Source organism: Jaculus jaculus, chromosome 9, assembly GCF_020740685.1.
Source record: "Jaculus jaculus isolate mJacJac1 chromosome 9, mJacJac1.mat.Y.cur, whole genome shotgun sequence".
Taxonomy (NCBI): Eukaryota; Metazoa; Chordata; class Mammalia; order Rodentia; family Dipodidae; genus Jaculus; species Jaculus jaculus.
This window is the reverse complement of record NC_059110.1, coordinates 121,064,813-121,082,246: the sequence shown is the minus strand read 5'-3', so window position 1 is coordinate 121,082,246 and position 17,434 is coordinate 121,064,813. Positions and strand designations below refer to the sequence as shown.

The following is a 17,434-nucleotide window of genomic DNA, read 5'->3' as shown; positions in this document are numbered from 1 at the left end:
TCCTGAGCCTGAGGGTGTCTCCTGGGAGCTTGTCAGAAGTGCAGACAGCTTGGGTCTCCCCAAAACCTTCTGCATAGCATATGATCCCAGCCAGCTCCCACTTGTTGCCAAGTTTGAGAAGCACTGGCCCACATGAAGTAGTGTCCATGGCTTAGTTCAGATTGGGACTAAGAACCGTGAATGGGGGACAATATTTTTCAAGAATCCATAGTTTAGTAGTTTGTTTGTTTTTTTTCGTGCTATGCAGAGATTAACACCACCCTAGGTCCCTTGGGTTTCTGTGTTTCAGAATTGATATCTAGTTGGTTAAGGACATTTGGATCCGTGTAGACAGCAGGTCACTACGTCGTGGAGGGAAGAACGGACACATACAGCTGTGTCATACATGGCCAGCAGGAAAGACTCAGTTCTCATGACTGGGGGAGGGAAGTGAGAAGTAGCTGGCGCTGTTGGTTTGTTGTAGCCCCGCTGTGCTCGAGGGCAGCAGTGTGCATCTTAGGCCTGGTGATCTGATCGGTGTCTGTCTGTTCTCTTTTCAGCTTCCAAATCTATGCAAGAAGGCTGGGGCAGTGGTGGGGACGAAATGAACCTGGGTACCAGCCAGTGGGAGGATGAGGATGGGGACATGTGGAGTAATGCTGCCTCCCAAGAAAGCAGCTCATCCTGCAGCTCCTGGGGCAACACTTGCAAGAAAGGGCTTCAGAAGGTAGGATCCCCTAAGATGGGCCTGAACCAGTGGCCCTAACCCTTGTGCTGTTTAACAGTGGCAAATCCAGTGTATGGTACAGAGATAGACTTGAGTTCTCAGGGTAGTATTGGGACAGTTGTACCTTCCATAGGTCAAAACTATTTTCATATTAATAAAAATCTATCTTTTCCAGTAAGTTCATTCCTGGGTAATATGTGGTCAGCTTTGCAGCATTGTAACAAATGCCTGAGATAAATCAACTTATGAAAAGGATAGGTCTGTTTTCATGACAATTTGGCAGTTTTAGCCATGATTGGCTGGTGGACCCTGTTGGTGAGAAGCTATGTCAGGGCAGCATGTTATGACAAGAAACATACGGAGAGAGAAGAAATTCAGGGTCCCATTAATGACCCAAAGACCTCCCTCTAGGCTCTGCCTGTCCCAGAATTTCCATTCTGGGGAACAGTCTTCAATATATGGACCTTTAGGGGACATTTAAGAACCAGCTTACAGCAGGTAACCCTGTCCCACAGGGGAGCAGAGACCCAACAATCATTGGAGCCCCACAAGGTCCTGAATCATTAAAGAGACTCGGGTTCAAAACAAGGGCTGGGCAGAAGAGTGTTGGAGTGGACATTCTGCTCCAGCCACCACAGGCAAGTGTATGGGGTGCCACACCATAGTACATGCAAACCACGCTTTACACACACACACGGGAAGGGAGCAAAAAAATGTTTTGGGGTGTGTATGTTTGTGTGTGTTTTTGCAAAACAGAGCAGGAAGAGCCAGACACTGAAGCCCAGGCTATCTGTGCATTAGGATATGAGACTGACTTTACAGTGGGCTAGGTAATCCAGTTACCCTGGGACTAGAAGTGCTAAATCAGTAAAGTAAAATAATCAGGCTTTGGCAGCACAGCCCCCTCCACAGAAGCTGCATCCGGGGAGCCACTCAGAAAGCCTGTTCGCTGCAGTGCTAGTGCTATTTGGTCACCACCACAGGCGCAATTTGAAAAGCATGGTGCAGAGTTGGTCATGGTGTCTCATGCCTGTCACTCCAGCACTTGGGAGGTGGGGACAGGAGGATGAGGAGTTCAAGGTCATCCTCAGCCACACAGCAAGTTCAAGGCCAGCCTGGGCTATATAGGGCCTTGCTTCAAAAATAACAAGAGAAAAACCTGGTGAGGCATATTCTTAGAGGGAGGGGACTTTCTTTGTTTTGTTCAGGAAAGTGACTTGGAGTGCTGTTGGTCTTGTGCCCCTGCACCACGCGTGCCCCTGAGGTGCCCTTTCTCTGTGGTTGGCCTGTTCATCTTCACCCTCGTCACTGATGTGTTTCTTCTTACTCCTCTCCTCCCTCGTGAGGGCTGCAAGTGATGAATAGTTAACAAGACCCGCAGGGATTTTTTCTGCCCCTTCCTCCTCGGAGCACATGCCCCGCATCTCAGCTTGCTTAGAAAAGCTTGTACAGGGCAAGAGCCACGTGACCTCTAGTCACCCTCACCCAGCTCTGAGCTCAGGTGTTCTCTGTGATCACTTGATAATGGAAGTAATGCAAGTTTGTGATGAGCCACATTAATTCTCTGAGAAAGAAACAATGACTCACCTTTTTGTTAGTCCCTGAATGAAGCACACTAGCCAGCCGGCAAGTGCAGTGTGCAGTCTCCACCATGTGAGCCCTGAGATGCTGGGAGCTCCACGGAGCACAGTGGCTCTGTGTTACTGCACAAGACGCGGTGGCTGTCCGCATCTTGATGAGAAGCATGTAAGCACAGTGTAACCGTGGCCTTCCCCTTACCTTTCCCTGTTTCAGGGCATGAAGACACCTGGCAAGCAGGACGAGGCCTGGGTCATGAGCCGCCTGATCAAACAACTCACAGACATGGGCTTCCCGGTAACTGCTGTCTCCTTCCTCCTGCCCGACTGGCCCTAGCGCTCCCTAGCAAGTTTGGTGTGTATGCCGGGGCAGGGGTGGCTTAGCTCAGAAGTCCCCTGTGGCCTGGGAAGTTTGGGTTCATCACTTTCAACTAAATCCAAAAATCACCCAGTCTCCATTAAGAAAGGCCACGAGAGTCTTGTCCCAGATAAACACTGGGTTGTTCATAATCCCCGTGGGCTCAAGCAGCTTCCTGCTTTTCTTGTGGTTTAAAATAAAAAGTGAGTTTTGTTAGTTTATGCAGTAAAGTATACAGCAGGAACTTGGCTTCATGTCCCAAGGCATCCTAACCAAACCTGTTTCAGTCCTGATTTTCTGATGATGTATATGGAGAGCAGGGATCTTAAGGTGTCCCCCTGAATGTGCCCCAGTCTGCTCAGTACCTCAGGTCAGACAACAGCAGTCCAGAGAGCAGGACTAGCTCTGTGTGTCCTGTGCAGGCCCTTCATATGTATGTGTTCTTTCCAAATCCTAATTCAAATGAGCATTAATCCCTGAGTTACTACAGACATGCCTTTTAAAAGTGGGTCCAGAGGGCTGGAGAGATGGCTTAGCGGTTAAGCACTTGCCTGTGAAGCCTAAGGACCCCGGTTCGAGGCTCGGTTCCCCAGGTCCCACGTTAGCCAGATGCACAAGGGGGCGCATGCATCTGGAGTTCGTTTGCAGTGGCTGGAGGCCCTGGCGCGCCCATTCTCTCTCTCTCCCTCTATCTGTCTTTCTCTCTATGTCTGTCGCTCTCAAATAAATAAATTAAAAATGAACAAAAAAAAATTTTTTAAGTGGGTCCAGAATGGCCAGATGCACCTCATGTGGATAGCATATGCACTCAGCCTCTCCCTGGAGGACGGGCAGTTCTGCCGAGCCAGTGGTCATCCCAGTGCTCCCCTCCAGCAGCCACTCCAGTGAGAGAGAGGGTGATTAGCAACAGGAATCTCCTTGCTTTGGTTCTGTTTTTATGTCTTGACCAAAAGTTGGTGGCATGCAAATTGTTGATGTTAACATAGTTGCTAACCCTGGAGGCAGGCAGGGCTCTGCCCATGCTGTGTCCACAGCACTGCTGTCCTAGCATAGCTGATGTCCTGGGAGGTGCTGCTGGGCACCCTACAGAGGCTTCCTAGAATCCCTCATTTTGTTTCTAAGATGTTAAATACAAGTTCTTGACTCTAAAATCAGCGTAATGGTTTTTTATTATAAATATTTTCTATGTTAAACACATTGGCTTGCCAGGCATGGTGGCACACACCTTTAATCCCAGCATTTGGGAGGCAGAGGTAGGAGGATTGCCGTGAGATGATGACATAGTGAATTCCAGGTCAGCCTGGACTAGAGTGAGACCCTACCTCAAAAAACAACAACAAAAAAAAGACATCATTGTTGTGGGCTGGAGATATGGCTTAGTGGTTAGGTGCTTGCCTGTGAAGCCTAAAGACCCAGGTTCGATTCCCCAGAACCCATATATGCCAGATACATAAAGTGGCACATGCATCTGGAGTTCATTTGCAGTGGTTAGAGGCCCTGGCTTGCCTAATCTCTCTCTCTCTCTCTCTCTCTCTAATCAATAAATAAAAATAAATGTAAAAAATATTTAAAAAAAAAAAACATTGTATCTAGTCTCAATGTAGAGAAAAACATTTTTTTCAGTTCCAGAACCTCCTACCAGTAGCCATTTCCCTGGGTTGGTAGTGGTGCCGTGTTCACAGCCTCCTTTGTCAGTGTACATGACTAACGAGACCCCTGCTTTGCTCCCCAGAGAGAGCCAGCTGAGGAGGCCCTGAAGAGCAGCAGTATGAACCTGGACCAGGCCATGAGTGAGTGGCAGGGCAGAGCGCTCGCCTATAGCCATGGGCTATTAATGGTTGACCCTAGAGCAGGGAGACAGGGTCATGCTCCAGGGGAGGAGCAGTTGCAGAAAACAGTCACTTGGCAAGTCTCTGGGGACAGGAAGGTCATGAACAGTAATGGACCATGCCATGTTTGAATACCATTCCTAAGTAGGTTTTGTTTGTATTAGCAGCTTCTCTTGTTGCTCTGACAAAATACCTGACAGAACAACCGAACAAGAGGAAGTGCTTGTTCTAGCTGGGCATAATGGTGCATGCCTCTAACTCAGCACTGGGAGGCTGAGGTAGGAGGATCGCAGCAAGTTTGAGACCAGCAGGGCCACGGAGTAAGTTCCTGGTCAGCCTGGGCTAGAGCAAGAAACCGCCTCCAAAGAGAAGAAGGAAAGCAAAGCTCACGATTTCAGGGGTTCCGTTCATGGCCTCTCGCTGGGTAGAGTATCGTGATGGAGGAGCATGTATTGAGCCATCTTCACCTCCTTACAGACAGGAAGCAGAGAAAGGAATACAGGAAGGGGCCAGGAAAAGACACAGCTCCAAGGACACACACCAAGTGATCTCCTTCCTGCAGCTAGGCTCCACCTCTTACCTTTTACCGTCTCCCGGTACTGCTGCTATATATGACTCCATCAAGGGTGAATCCATGCATCAGGTCAGAGGCCTCATGACCCATCCTTCTCTGGAAATGACCTCCAGACATACCCAGCCATGCAGCCATGTGGTATGAATCTAGGCACTGCAGCTCAGTCGAGTGGGCAACAAGATTAACCATCACAGTGCCCATCTGTTCTGAGGGGAGATAGTAATGACACTCCTGATGGCCACATGACAGAATTCATGTAGTCCAGTGAGCGTGTCTCTCCTTCATTGGGGGAGTAGTGGAGGCCATGTTGTTGTGTGATAGGCTTTGTCAGGAAACAAGTAATCGAGTTACTAAGCTACCTAAAAATAATTGCTACTGTGTCTAACATCTGTAAAATGCAGTCCCTTCTTGATATTGCTGTCAGTTATGTTCTCTGAAGGCACTGCCAGCACTGCCGTACCCAATGTGAACCCTGCTCCCAGAAGATCCAGGGAAGGCTTCCACCTGCCTTGGGACACAATATTTCAATCTTATACCATAGAGACCCTCACTCTGTGTGTTTCTGTTTCACCTTATCTAACATGTTTCATACAAATCATTATATACCATATTTCTCTGTAGCAAAACGTGAGTGAATAAGGATTTAACATTTTCTTGAACCTGCTTAATGTGACTGTAATCTTTTTTGGATCTCATATGCCTAAAAGTACAAGTTGGTTACCTTGGGGCTCCCATAAACTTACTGCTTCTCAATCTCTCCCATGGCTCCCACATGCCACAGTGCACCTATAGTTCCTCCTGAGTCACCTCAAAACCAGCAGTGATACTCTTTCTCCTTTTGGATTTCTCTGTTTGTGTTTGTTAACTGACTTCACAGCCCAGCCCACAGTGCTGGAGCTCCCGCCTGAAGGAGGCACCTCACAGGTGCTTCTCTCAAGGCGTAGTTCATCTGCCTGCGCTGGGAGTACACTGCTTTACACTGGCCATTCTGATCACCTGATCTCCCAACAAAAGGCACAGAAATACCAAAACTATAGCAGGGAGAGGACCGCATAGGAATCTGGTGTGAGAGCCTTTGCGTCTGTCACATGTCGGCAAGTCTAGTTTCCTACCAGCCTGTATGCGCCCACAAGTGACCGCATTCATGTTACAATGAATGATTTGATTTGGGGGCTACAGATCCTAGCAGTAGAGAGTGTGTAAATGAGGGGATGGACAGTACAGGGTACAGTCACATGGAAATGCCTGGGTGTGTGGTCCAGGCTCCAGGCAGTGACAGCAGATGAGCTGAAACAGTGAGGTCCAGTGCTTCAACTTGCATAGTCTAGTGAAAGTGTCCCAGACACCTCCTACAGGACATTAATCCAGAGCTACATAGGACAGGAAGTATGGCATAGATACTCATTGAATGGGAAGTGAGGTCCAAGAGATGGGAAATGGCAGAGTGGCTCAGAGGAAGGAAGCTAGTGTATGAAAACCTGGGGAGCAGAGGAGCATCATCCCGGGGAGAAGAGAACTGAGCTCCCTAGGAGCTGGCAGAGGGCAGTTTGGCCAGAGTGGGGAGAAGGGGTGGAGCGCAGAGGGTGAGGGCGGGCAGAGCCCGGTCTAGGGTATGTATGTCAGGCGCCCCTGCTTCTTGCTAGGGGATGAGGGGCTCTTAGTGGAGGCCGTAGCATCGTGCCTGCTCTCAGCACTCTGTGTGTTGTGCCATAGGTGCTCTGCTGGAAAAGAAGGTGGACATGGACAAGCGTGGACTGGGAGTGGCCGACTACAATGGACTGGTCACCAAACCCCTCAGCTGCCGCCCACCAATCTCCAAAGAGTCTTCCATGGACCGCCCCACCTTCCTTGACAAGGTATGGGCTAAGCAGCTGCTTTGTTTGTATCTTCGGCAAGAGGTGTGTCCTTGATGAGGTCAGAGTAAAGCTTCCGGGCTGAGGTGTCTAGAGGACATCTAGTCTACTTTTCCTGATATGAAGAGATGGGGGAAGGTCCTAATGTTCCTGTTGTACTGTCATATTCAACTCCCAGTTCTTCTATTTGGAAGTGAGATATACTTTTAGTTTCGGAAAAAGGGAAGTCGTGGGCAAGGCACCTGTGTCTTGTTGGTCCTTGCTAATGGCCACATCAGAGACCATTCAGTGCCTCTGGAGAGGTCCCTGGGTATGTAAGTCCAGTCAGCCTTCTGACCCTTTAGTGTTGTCAGGGCCCCTTCTCCAGAGAGGTTTAACTCCAGAAGGGGGGAAAATTCAACAAAAATATTCAACCTTGGAAACAAACCTGAGGCAAGGAAGGACAGGATTTTTTGTTTTTGTTTATTTGTGGAGGTTTTTCTTATTCATCATATTGTTACTGTTGCTTGGAGTCTGGTATTATTGGCCTGTTATCCCAGCTACTCGGAAAGCTGAGGCAAGAGTATTGCAAGCTTAAGGCCAGCCTGGGCTATAGAATAAGACCTTGTGTCACAGGAAACTCGCCTGGATGTTAGCTTAATGGTGGATCACTTGCCTTACATGTGCAAGGCTCTAGGGTCCATCCTCAGTACAGTTTTTAAAAAATGCTCCCAGGAAAAAAAAGAATGCTCCCAGGAGGACCCCTTGCTGTGTTGCAAAACACTGGCCTGTGAGTGTCCCAAGAACATATTTACACTAAAAATGATTTACTGTTTATCTAAACTTCCAAATTATTTTCATCCTGAAACTTCTTATCTACTCAGGCTGGCCTCAAACCCATGATCCTCCTGCTTCTGCCCCTCCCCACCCATGCTGGGATCCCAGGCGTGTACCAGCATGCCCTGCAGCATCGATTCTGTTTAACTGAATCTGGCAAATAGGACTCAGATCTGTTTCCTTCTCCTTAAAATAAGGAATAACACTACAATTATGATGTTAGATGAAACATATTTGCAAAGAGCTTGACACACAGTGACCGCTAAAGTAAGAAAAATTCCCTAGATCTGTTTGTGGCTTGCACTTTCAGCTAAGCCCTACAAAAGCACTGCATGTGGGGTCCAAAGCCTCACATCACTGACAGCTGTTGTGGTCCTGACCTCTGAGAGGAGCTGTGTTTGGACATGGCTGAAAGCATCCTCCAGACAGCTCCACCCACAGCTTCTTCCTTCTCCCTACTCTAGCCAGGCAGGGTAGAAGTAAGAAAGAGTACTTGGAGCTATGTTTGTGCTTGTAAATATTGTTTGTTAAGTGAAAACAGCATCTTAATCGTGTTTCTCTTTTTCTTTCCCCCTCTTCCTTTTGCACATGTTCTCCATTTCCACATTGTCCACATGTTTTTGATCATTTAATTCTTTATCCATCCATCCCCCCTCTATTTCCATGGGAAACTGTTTGGTGCTCTGCGTGCCGGCGATCACTACACACAGCTCACCCTTTCTTTCTCCAATCAGGATGGCGGCCTCGTGGAAGAGCCCACGACTTCACCGTTTTTGCCTTCCCCAAGCCTGAAGCTCCCCCTTTCCAACAGTGCACTCCCCAGTCAGGCCCTGGGTGGGATTGCCTCAGGGCTGGGCATGCAAAACTTGAACTCTTCTAGACAGGTAAGGCATTGGGAAAGAGCAGACATTGGCTCTTGAAAATGTGTTTGAGGAATGAACTCGTATCTTTAGCTAAGTCATCTATTTAAAAATATAATGAACTATTTAGGGCTAGCTCACTGGAGTCAGAATTGAGTAACAGTGCCTGGAATTTAACCGTGGGATTTAGAATGCTCCAAAGTTATTTTTATAGTAAACTTAGAATGAATTTTAGCTCCTCTCTGTACCCTGGCACTAATTTCCTGCCAGCTGAGGTGTTTGTAGCCCTCTTCAAAGGAAGCAGTTGGCCCAGAGCTTCCTGGCCTGCTTCCCCTTTCCTGCTCTGAGAGAGGTCCCCTCCCATGTACACTCTGACATGTAGTAGTGTTCAAACAGCCAGCTTTGAAGCACCCATGCTAGGAACCTTCTAAGGGATAAGGCCACAAGTACCTTGGACCACTCTTGAAGGAGGTCTGGCATCTGGGACTAAACTGACTCCATTGTGCCTGTGGAATTATCAGAAGTGTCCCATGCCCTCCCAGCGGTTGCCTAGTGGAGTTTAGTGGTGGGTGGTAAAAGGGTATGCCACTTGGTGCCTTCTTAGATGGCTGTCCCAAGAGCATCAGCACGTCCGACTCCCTGTCTGCTGGCTAGCCAAGCCTGAGAGTGGAAGATGTTCTCATCACAGGGTGACTGGCTGAGCTTGGGTTTGTGGAAATCCTAGATGTATTTCCCATTTGAAACTCTCACTGACTCTCTAGTTGCTGGTGATCACCACGGTCTCACTCTGACTGCACACAGTCAGCCAGGCCCCGTGCCCATGTTGCTGTGTTCTGAAGCTTCATTATGGAGTCTTTAAGTGCAGTGGCCTTATTTGGGGCCTAAGTGTACCGGTGTATGATGCCTATGATTTAAATAAGGAGCTTGCTGGGCTGATTTCTCCCTCTTCTGTAACCCATGTAAACAGCACATGTCCTGGTGCCCTTGGGGGCAGGTTGGAGAGGTGAGCTCATGGGGGGAGGTCCACTACAGCACTCTCCGCAGCCTGCCTAGCTCCGCTTCCTAAGCCCTTTGTCTCCTGCAGATCCCAAGTGGCAATCTGGGTGTGTTTGGCAGTAGCGGAGCAGCGCAAGCCAGGACCATGCAGCCGCCGCCAGTGCAGCCTCTTAACTCCTCCCAGCCCAGCCTCCGCGCTCAAGTGCCTCAGTTTCTATCCCCTCAGGTCAGACCCAAGCCTTGGGAGATAAGGGTTGCCAATGAAGTTACTTTAATGTGAAAGTTCAGTCTGTCTGTAGCTAAGAGCAGTCAGGCCTCTCCTCTTTTAACCTGAGGTTGTCATGTTAACCATCAAGTAGTGAGCCTCTCTCTTGTCCTGCCCAGGAGACTTGCAGCCAGCAGCAGGCAGCTGCTGGCCAGAGCAGTATGATCCCCCCAGCTCTTTCTTGCATTATTTCTATTTTTCCTGTGCCACCACACCCAGCCATTCTCTCTTTTGTGTGTGGTTGTTCATGTGTGTATGGGTGCCCATGTGTGGGCTTAAGTGCAGAGGCCAGAGGACAACTGCAGGTGTTGTTCCTCAAACTCTGTCGTTTTTGAGACAGCGTCTCTCACAGCCTGGAGTTTGCCAAGTAGGCTAGACTGGCTGGCCAGCAAGCCCTGCATTCTGCCTGGGAGAGCCTCCCCCGTGCTGGGATTAAAGTCATGTAGACACATGCCACCACACATCTCCTGGGAAGAGCTCTGAGCCTCGTGCTTGCAAAGCAGGCACTTGACCAAGTGAGCTCTCTTCCTGGCCTTGTTTTCGGTGGTGCCAGGACCCATCCCAGGGCCGTGCACGTGCTAGGGCAGTGCTCCACCCCTGAGCCATGTTCCTAGTTTCATAGCAGCTTTGAGACAGGGAGAAACAAGCTTCCACACACTGAAGTTGAAGTGATTTTGAGACAATTATTCCAGTAACCCTAATGATGATCCTGGGTTGTTAGGAGTAAAAACATATAGGCTTTCTTGTGTGGAACTTCAAGAGAGCTTCCCAACTGGGCGTAATGGACACACACCTGTAATCCCAGCACTCGGGAGGCAGAGGTAAGAGGATTGCCATGAGTTTGAGGTCACCCTAAGAATACAGAGTGAATTCCAGGTCAGCCTGAACTAGAGTGAGGCCCTACCTCAAAAAACCAAACAAATGGGCTGGAGAGATGGCATAGCGGTTAAGCGCTTGCCTGTGAAGCCTAAGGACCCTGATTCAAGGCTCAATTCCCCAGGACCCATGTTAGCCAGATGAACAAGGGGGCGCGCGCATCTGGAGTTCATCTGCAGTGGCTGGAGGCCCCAGCACGCCCATTCTCTCTCTCTCTCTCCATCTGCCTCTTTCTCTCTCTCTGTCAACTCTCAAATAAATAAAAATAATTTTTAAAAATTTAAAAAAAAAGAGAGAGCTTCCCAGCTCAGCCTAGGGAGGCATCAGGTATGATCGCATATCAGAGAGTGTACTGTATGATTGCAATTGCTTTTAGTATTTAACATGTGATCATTTTGCCCATAGGTTCTTTTATTTTTTTTAAATATTTTCATTTGTTTCAGAGAGAGTGAGTATAGGTGCACCAGAGCCCCTTGCCTCTGCAAACGAACTCCAGATGCATGCACCACTTTGTGTGTCAGGTTTTATGTGGGTACTGGAAAACTGAAGCTGGGCAGGCAGACTTTCAAGCCAATGCATTAACTAACTGCTGAGCCATCTCCCTAGCTCGTTCAGTTTCTTGAATGTGATTGGAAGCAAGGATCAAGATTCTGTGATGTATACTGCTCTGAGCTCTGTGTCTTTCAGAGTTTTCTGTCACTGTTAGCTTTTAATCTGTGCTAAAAGAAATCATATTAGCCATTCAACCTGATATTGCTCTTAAAGGTAATTTAACTGTCCGTGTAGTTTATTTTGATAAAGCATCTTGGACCTTCGGGCTGCTCTAGCCAAATACCCTAAACTGGGTAATTTATAAGTAGCATGGGCTATTGCTGTAGTTCAAGTCCAAGATTTAGGCCCCAGGGGATGTGGCATCTAATGAGGTCTTGTTCATCATAAGAGTATCTTCTGTGCTTCCTCACATGCTGGGAGAGTTAAAAAAGCTTCCCCAGGCCTCTTGGATAAGGGCCCTGATGACCATCACCTCTGAAAGGTCCAGCTTATTAGTATCAATTTGAGGAACACATCACATTCCAACCATAGCTTATGGGAAGTCAGTGTTGGCATGTGGGAGAGAGCAGGAAGCATCCAGAATCCACCAAGCCTAAAAACTGCCCTGTGTGGTTTGGACTGAGGCTTCTACATGGCATTGAGATGGCTGGTCCTTTGCAGTTAGTAGTTAATACTATTAGCAAAGAAGACCTGTGAGGATGCTTAGTGGTCAAAAGCACTTGCTTGCCGGGCATGGTGGTACACAGCTTTAATCCCAACACTCGGGAGGCAGAGGCAGGAGGATTGCCGTGAGTTCAAGGCTACCCTGAGACTACATAGTGAATTCCAGGTCAGCCTGGGCCAGAGTGAGACCCTACCTTGAAAAACCAAAAACAAAACAAACAAACAAAAAAAAAAATACTTGCTTGCCCAGTTCCCCAGTCACCAACAGAAACCAAGACAGGCAATTCAGTTGCAATGGTAAGGGACCTTGGTATGCTCACACACAGAGAAATAAATAACTAAAAAAAATAAATAAAAGAAGAAGCCAGGCATGGTGGTGCACGCCTTTAATCCCAGCACTCAAGAGGCAGAGGTAGGAGGATTGCCGGGAGTTCGAGGCCACCCTGAGACTACAGAGTGAATTCCATGTCAGCCTTGTCTAGAGTGAGATCTTACCTCAAAAAAAACTTAATAAAAATTTTTAAAAAAACAAATAAAAGAATATTAGCAGTCGGGCATGATAGTACACGTCTTTAATCCCAGCACTCAAGGCCGAGGTGAAGGATTGCTATTGAGGCCACCCTGAGACTACATAATGAATTCCAGATCAGCCTGGGCTAGAGCAAGACTCTACCTTGAAAAGCCAAAAATTTGAAGTAAAAAAAAAATAGATTGGCAAGGATGCAGCAAGTAGCAGCTTCCTGAGGAGAGTTTGCAGAGCCACCCCAGGTGGCAGCTCCTGAGAGCATGGCCCTTACTCCTTGTAAGGTTCAGGCCATCTGCATTGACTCCTTGCCTCCTCCAGAACATGAGCTCAGTCAGCAGTGGCAGTGACCCAGAATATGGGAAGTTGATGTATAACTAAGCTGGCCTGATGGCATCTTAATAAGGCAGGAGGATCAGGAGTTCAGGGTCATTCTTAGTTACATAGTGTGTTTGTGGACAGCCTTGGCTACAAGAGATTCTGCCTCACACACACACACACACACACACACACACACACAAATTCTCCAGCAAGGTTTTCCTTCTTCCTTCCTAGTTCTGAACATGTTTGGTCATAAATACTCTAATGACCTTGGAAGTTCAACCATAGACAATTTTTTTTAACCATAAACACATTTAACCAGTGATCAGACAAGCACACATTTTGTAGCAGAACAGGCTGATAATGTAATGTGTTTTAAAATATTTATTTGTCAAAGGGGAAAGTGGGGGGGGATTACTATGGGATATTTTTTTATAATCATGGAAAATGCTAATAAAAATTTTAAAAATAAAAATAATAAAATATTTATTTGATCCCGGTCATGGTGGCACACGCCTTTAATCCCAGCACTCGGGAGGCAGAGGTAGGAGGATCACCATGAGTTCAAGGCCACCCTGAGACTACAGAGTTAATTCCAGGTCAGCCTGGACCAGAGTGAGACCCTACCTCGAAAAGCCAAAAAAATATATATAGAGAGAGAGAGAGAGAGATTTGAGAGAGAGAAAAAGACAGAGAGAGAGAGAGAATGACACACCAGGGCCTCTAGCCCTGATAGCCTCTATATGCACTTGGCTTTGCGTGGGTACTGGGGAACTGAATCCAAGTCCTTAGGCTTTGCAGGCAAGTGCCTTAGCTGCTGATCTGCCTCTCCAGCCCCTGATAATATGTTTTATGTTAAACAGGTTCAAGCACAGCTTTTGCAGTTTGCAGCAAAAAACATTGGTCTCAACCCTGCACTATTAACCTCGCCAATTAATCCTCAGCATATGACGATGTTGAACCAGCTCTATCAGCTGCAGCTGGTGAGTACACAGCCCCTCTGACCATGGCGTCAGGAAGAAGGCTCCTCTGACCCCACGTGGCCCCTGTGGCATAGAAGACGACAGTCCAACGTTGGATTGTGTCTAGTGTCTTCTATTCAGTTTTTCCAGGAAAAAAAAATAGAGAAATGAAGTCCATTGCTTAAGTGTTGGGCCTCTAGGACTCACTTCAGTGAGGCGCTTCATTTCTGTGTAGTGAAGGAGGCCTTGCCAGCAGTGTAGTCTCCTCCTTTGTTTGGAGCCTATGTTAAGGAGCACTGTGACTCTAGCAGCTGTGCCACCAATGCCTGCCAGCATGGTGACAGCTCCTGAATGCTGCATTCCTGGAGCTCCCTGAACAGTTCACAGGCAGCTCCTCTAGGAGGGGGTCTTCTCTCCTCTGCAGCTGTTCACTGCTTTTATAACCTCTGAGCTTCCTAAGTCACAGGAGCCTCCTCTTCCCTCCCTGTGTCAGTTTGGAGGAAATAGCTATACAAGACCTGTGGCCAAAAATACTCCCAAAAGGCCATGTTGTAAGGTGAAAAAAGTCTCTTTGTAGTCATCCAACTTATAATAATCAAGTGGTACCTGGAGAGATGGCTTAGCAGTTAAGATGCTTGCCGTGAAGCCTAAGGACCCATGTTTGATTCTCCAGGTCCCACGTAAGCCAGATGCACAACGTGACACGAGCACACAAGGTGGCGCACGCATCTGGAGTTCAGTTACAGTGGCCGGAGGCCTTGGCATTGCCAATTCTCTCTTTCTCTTTCTCTCTTGCTGTCACTGTTTCACTAAAAAAAGGCCTGTCGCCGGGCATGGTGGCTCACGCCTTTAATCCCAGCACTTGGAGGCAGAGGTAGGAGGATCGCTGAGGGTTCATATAGCGAGTTCCAGCTAGCCTGGACTAGCGTGAGACTCTACCTTGAAAAACCAAAGAAAAAAAGGCCTGTCTGTTGTGCTTGCCTGAAAAAAAACAAAAAGGAATAAGTGAGCAAACAGGCACTCTGCATCAGCATGCAGAGGACCGTGGGACTGTAGCCAACTGTAATAGTGAGTTGTTGTGATGGAAGAGCCACCAACCCATGTTCCAGGGTCTCTTCTAGCTGAAAGAGAGTCCTGTGAGATTGTCTCCAAGTCCTTCAGAGCGCCTTCATGTGCTGGCTGGGCCAGCCTTAGCAGTCAGCACTCCCTACCAGCGGTCTACCAGCCAGACTTTAGTCTAGATCCTTGTGAGGACTTTGGTTTTTTTGTTGTTGTTGTTTTCTATTTGCTTAATGTCAGGAACTTAAATCATTGTTGATGGCCTTCTTAACTAAAGATATTCTCACTTTTTTGTCTGTCGTCAGGCTTACCAACGTTTACAAATCCAGCAGCAGATGTTACAAGCCCAGCGTAATGTTTCCGGACCCATGAGACAACAGGAGCAGCAAGTAGGTCTAATCAGCTCTAATTTTCTCTGATAGAAGAAACCTTAGTGAGGGAGCTATGAGATTCACTGGTTTTCTCCAGGAAGTCCTGGGATCCACTGGGTTTGTGAGGAGGTCAGGCCAGCAGTGAAGACCAGACCTAGGTATGCACCTCGCTTCACACCTGGTTAACTGTGCTGTGTTTCCCCCGCCAGGTTGCGCGCACAATCACTAACCTGCAGCAGCAGATCCAGCAGCACCAGCGCCAGCTGGCCCAGGCCCTGCTTGTGAAGCAGCCGCCCCCGCCCCCGCCCCCGCCGCACCTGTCTCTGCACCCCGCTGCAGGCAAATCGGCCATGGACAGCTTCCCCCCTCACCCCCAGGCACCCGGCCTACCTGACCTGCAGACCAAAGAGCAGCAGTCTTCACCCAACCCCTTCACTCCTTACCCTCTTGGTGAGTCTCTGTGGACGGGCTCTGCGGCACGCAGAGTGCGGGCCTCCTGGAGCAGCACAGCAGACACACACCCTAGAGCTGGTCTCTGGAGGCTTCACCCTAAGGGAGCAGCCCTGACTGCCTTTTACACAGCACACAGGTCACCTCTGACTGCCTCAGAGACCTTGAGCATAGTTTGAAGGTAGTACCTGAGAAACCCCACATGGGGGCGCATCTGTGCTGCAATTTAAAGCTAGCTCGAGCTACCTAGCAAGACCCTGTCTCAGTGAAGTCCAGGACTGAGGTCTAACTCAGTGGGGGGACATTCACCTAGCATGTCTTAGGCCCTGGGTTTGATCCCCAGTACTGTGGGAAAAGAAATAAGCAGTACCTGGGAAGGACCTTGTTAATTCTACAAAGTCCATTCTTTCTTTCTCCACTGTTCTTGGGTGGGTGAATTTGTTTGTTCTGAGGCAGGGTCTCACTGGAGCTCAGGCTACCTGGATCTCACTGTGTAGTCCAAACTGGCCTGAGACTATTACATGATCTTCCTGCCCTGTCCTTCCCAATGCTGGGATCACAACCTTGTTCTCCAGCCTCAGCTACAGAGGACCACTTCTTACTCAGCCAGCAATGTTCAGGCACAATAACATAGGTCTGCTGACGGGCCACAGCTGGCCTACACGCTCAGCACAGACATCCTGAGTAACAGCCCACCTAACACCTGGCCTGCTGGAGCAGGTTGGAGGCTGGCCTGCAGTGCAGGTCTTGGGCACAGAGCCCATCATGGAGAAGTGTCACCGGGAGGAGGAACACTGCCAGCCTGTCTGCTGATAACTGATAGTCCATAGCATGACGGGTGGTAAATAGCTTTGAATCTATGTCTCTTAAAGACCAGGCCAGCTGGGTGCTGTGAGCTTGCTACCAGCTGCAGCTTCCCTCTTCAGGGTGCACCACGTGTCTCAAGAGGGCTACATTGCCAGGGTGTGACTAGGTTAGCTGAGTACTTCACTAACAAGCATGAAGCCCTGGGTTCTGTTCCCCAGTACCACATGAACCTCTATCGTCCTTTCTTCTCACACAGTCAGTCAATCCAGGCTGTGCTGTCTCTGGCCTCCTAGAGTGTTCACCTGGACATGACGCTCAGGCACAGCAGCAGGAAACCATACCCGTGACACCCAGTGACTTCCGGGGGGTCACTTTCACCACGAGAACCAAAGAAAGTGCACACCTGTGCTCCTAGCATCTGGGAAGCTGAGACAGGAGACAAGTGTGAGTTCAAGCCCAACAGGGTCCTTTAGCTTTGCAGGCAAGTGCCTTAACTGCTAAGCCATCTCTCCAGTCCTGGTTTTGAACACTGACTCTCCGGGGTCTGTAATCCATAGGACAGTACCACAGCACCTAGTTGTCCCAGTAGTGCCTTCTTATTTGCACAGAGCAAAGTTTATTCACTGTTCCTCAGGCCCACTTCTCCATGTCTGCTTGTCCTGATTTTAAAGTTGAGAACCAAAATGTTTGACACTCTGCCTGGTTGAGTTCTCTCTTCCATGTACCATGTGATGAATGTGATAGGGTATACCAGGTGTGTGTGACACAGGATCTGTCACTGCTTGAGGGAACTATGGCACTGGGTTATCATTTCCAACCAAACACTCTGACCTTTCCCTAACTGTGTCTCCACTCCACCAGGAATGCTTCACTATGCCCTGTCATTGTCTGGTATTGTTTACTTCTCTCATTGCTTCAACAAAACACCTGACAAAAGCAGCTGCAGGAAGGAAAGTTTATTGTGGCTCATACTTGAAGGCATGGCCCACCCAGCAGGGAGTCATGGTGGCAGGAGC

At 48.5% G+C, this 17,434-nt stretch overlaps 1 protein-coding gene across 4 annotated transcripts in view; it reads left to right on the top strand.

Annotated features, from left to right (window-relative positions):
* Tnrc6c (trinucleotide repeat containing adaptor 6C) overlaps window positions 1–17,434 on the top strand; it is an 86,348-nt gene that overhangs the window by 46,765 nt on the left and 22,149 nt on the right. For 2 of the 4 annotated variants that reach the window (XM_045158449.1, XM_045158448.1), the window contains exons 6-14: window positions 540–706; window positions 2,501–2,581; window positions 4,374–4,431; window positions 6,758–6,900; window positions 8,448–8,597; window positions 9,658–9,795; window positions 13,633–13,752; window positions 15,096–15,179; window positions 15,371–15,611. In XM_045158449.1, the coding sequence (XP_045014384.1) occupies window positions 540–706; window positions 2,501–2,581; window positions 4,374–4,431; window positions 6,758–6,900; window positions 8,448–8,597; window positions 9,658–9,795; window positions 13,633–13,752; window positions 15,096–15,179; window positions 15,371–15,611 (1,182 nt within the window). Of the gene's footprint in view, window positions 1–539; window positions 707–2,500; window positions 2,582–4,373; window positions 4,432–6,757; window positions 6,901–8,423; window positions 8,598–9,657; window positions 9,796–13,632; window positions 13,753–15,095; window positions 15,180–15,370; window positions 15,612–17,434 lie in introns of all 4 variants that reach the window. The other 2 variants (XM_004655230.2, XM_045158447.1) reach the window with 1 other exon arrangement.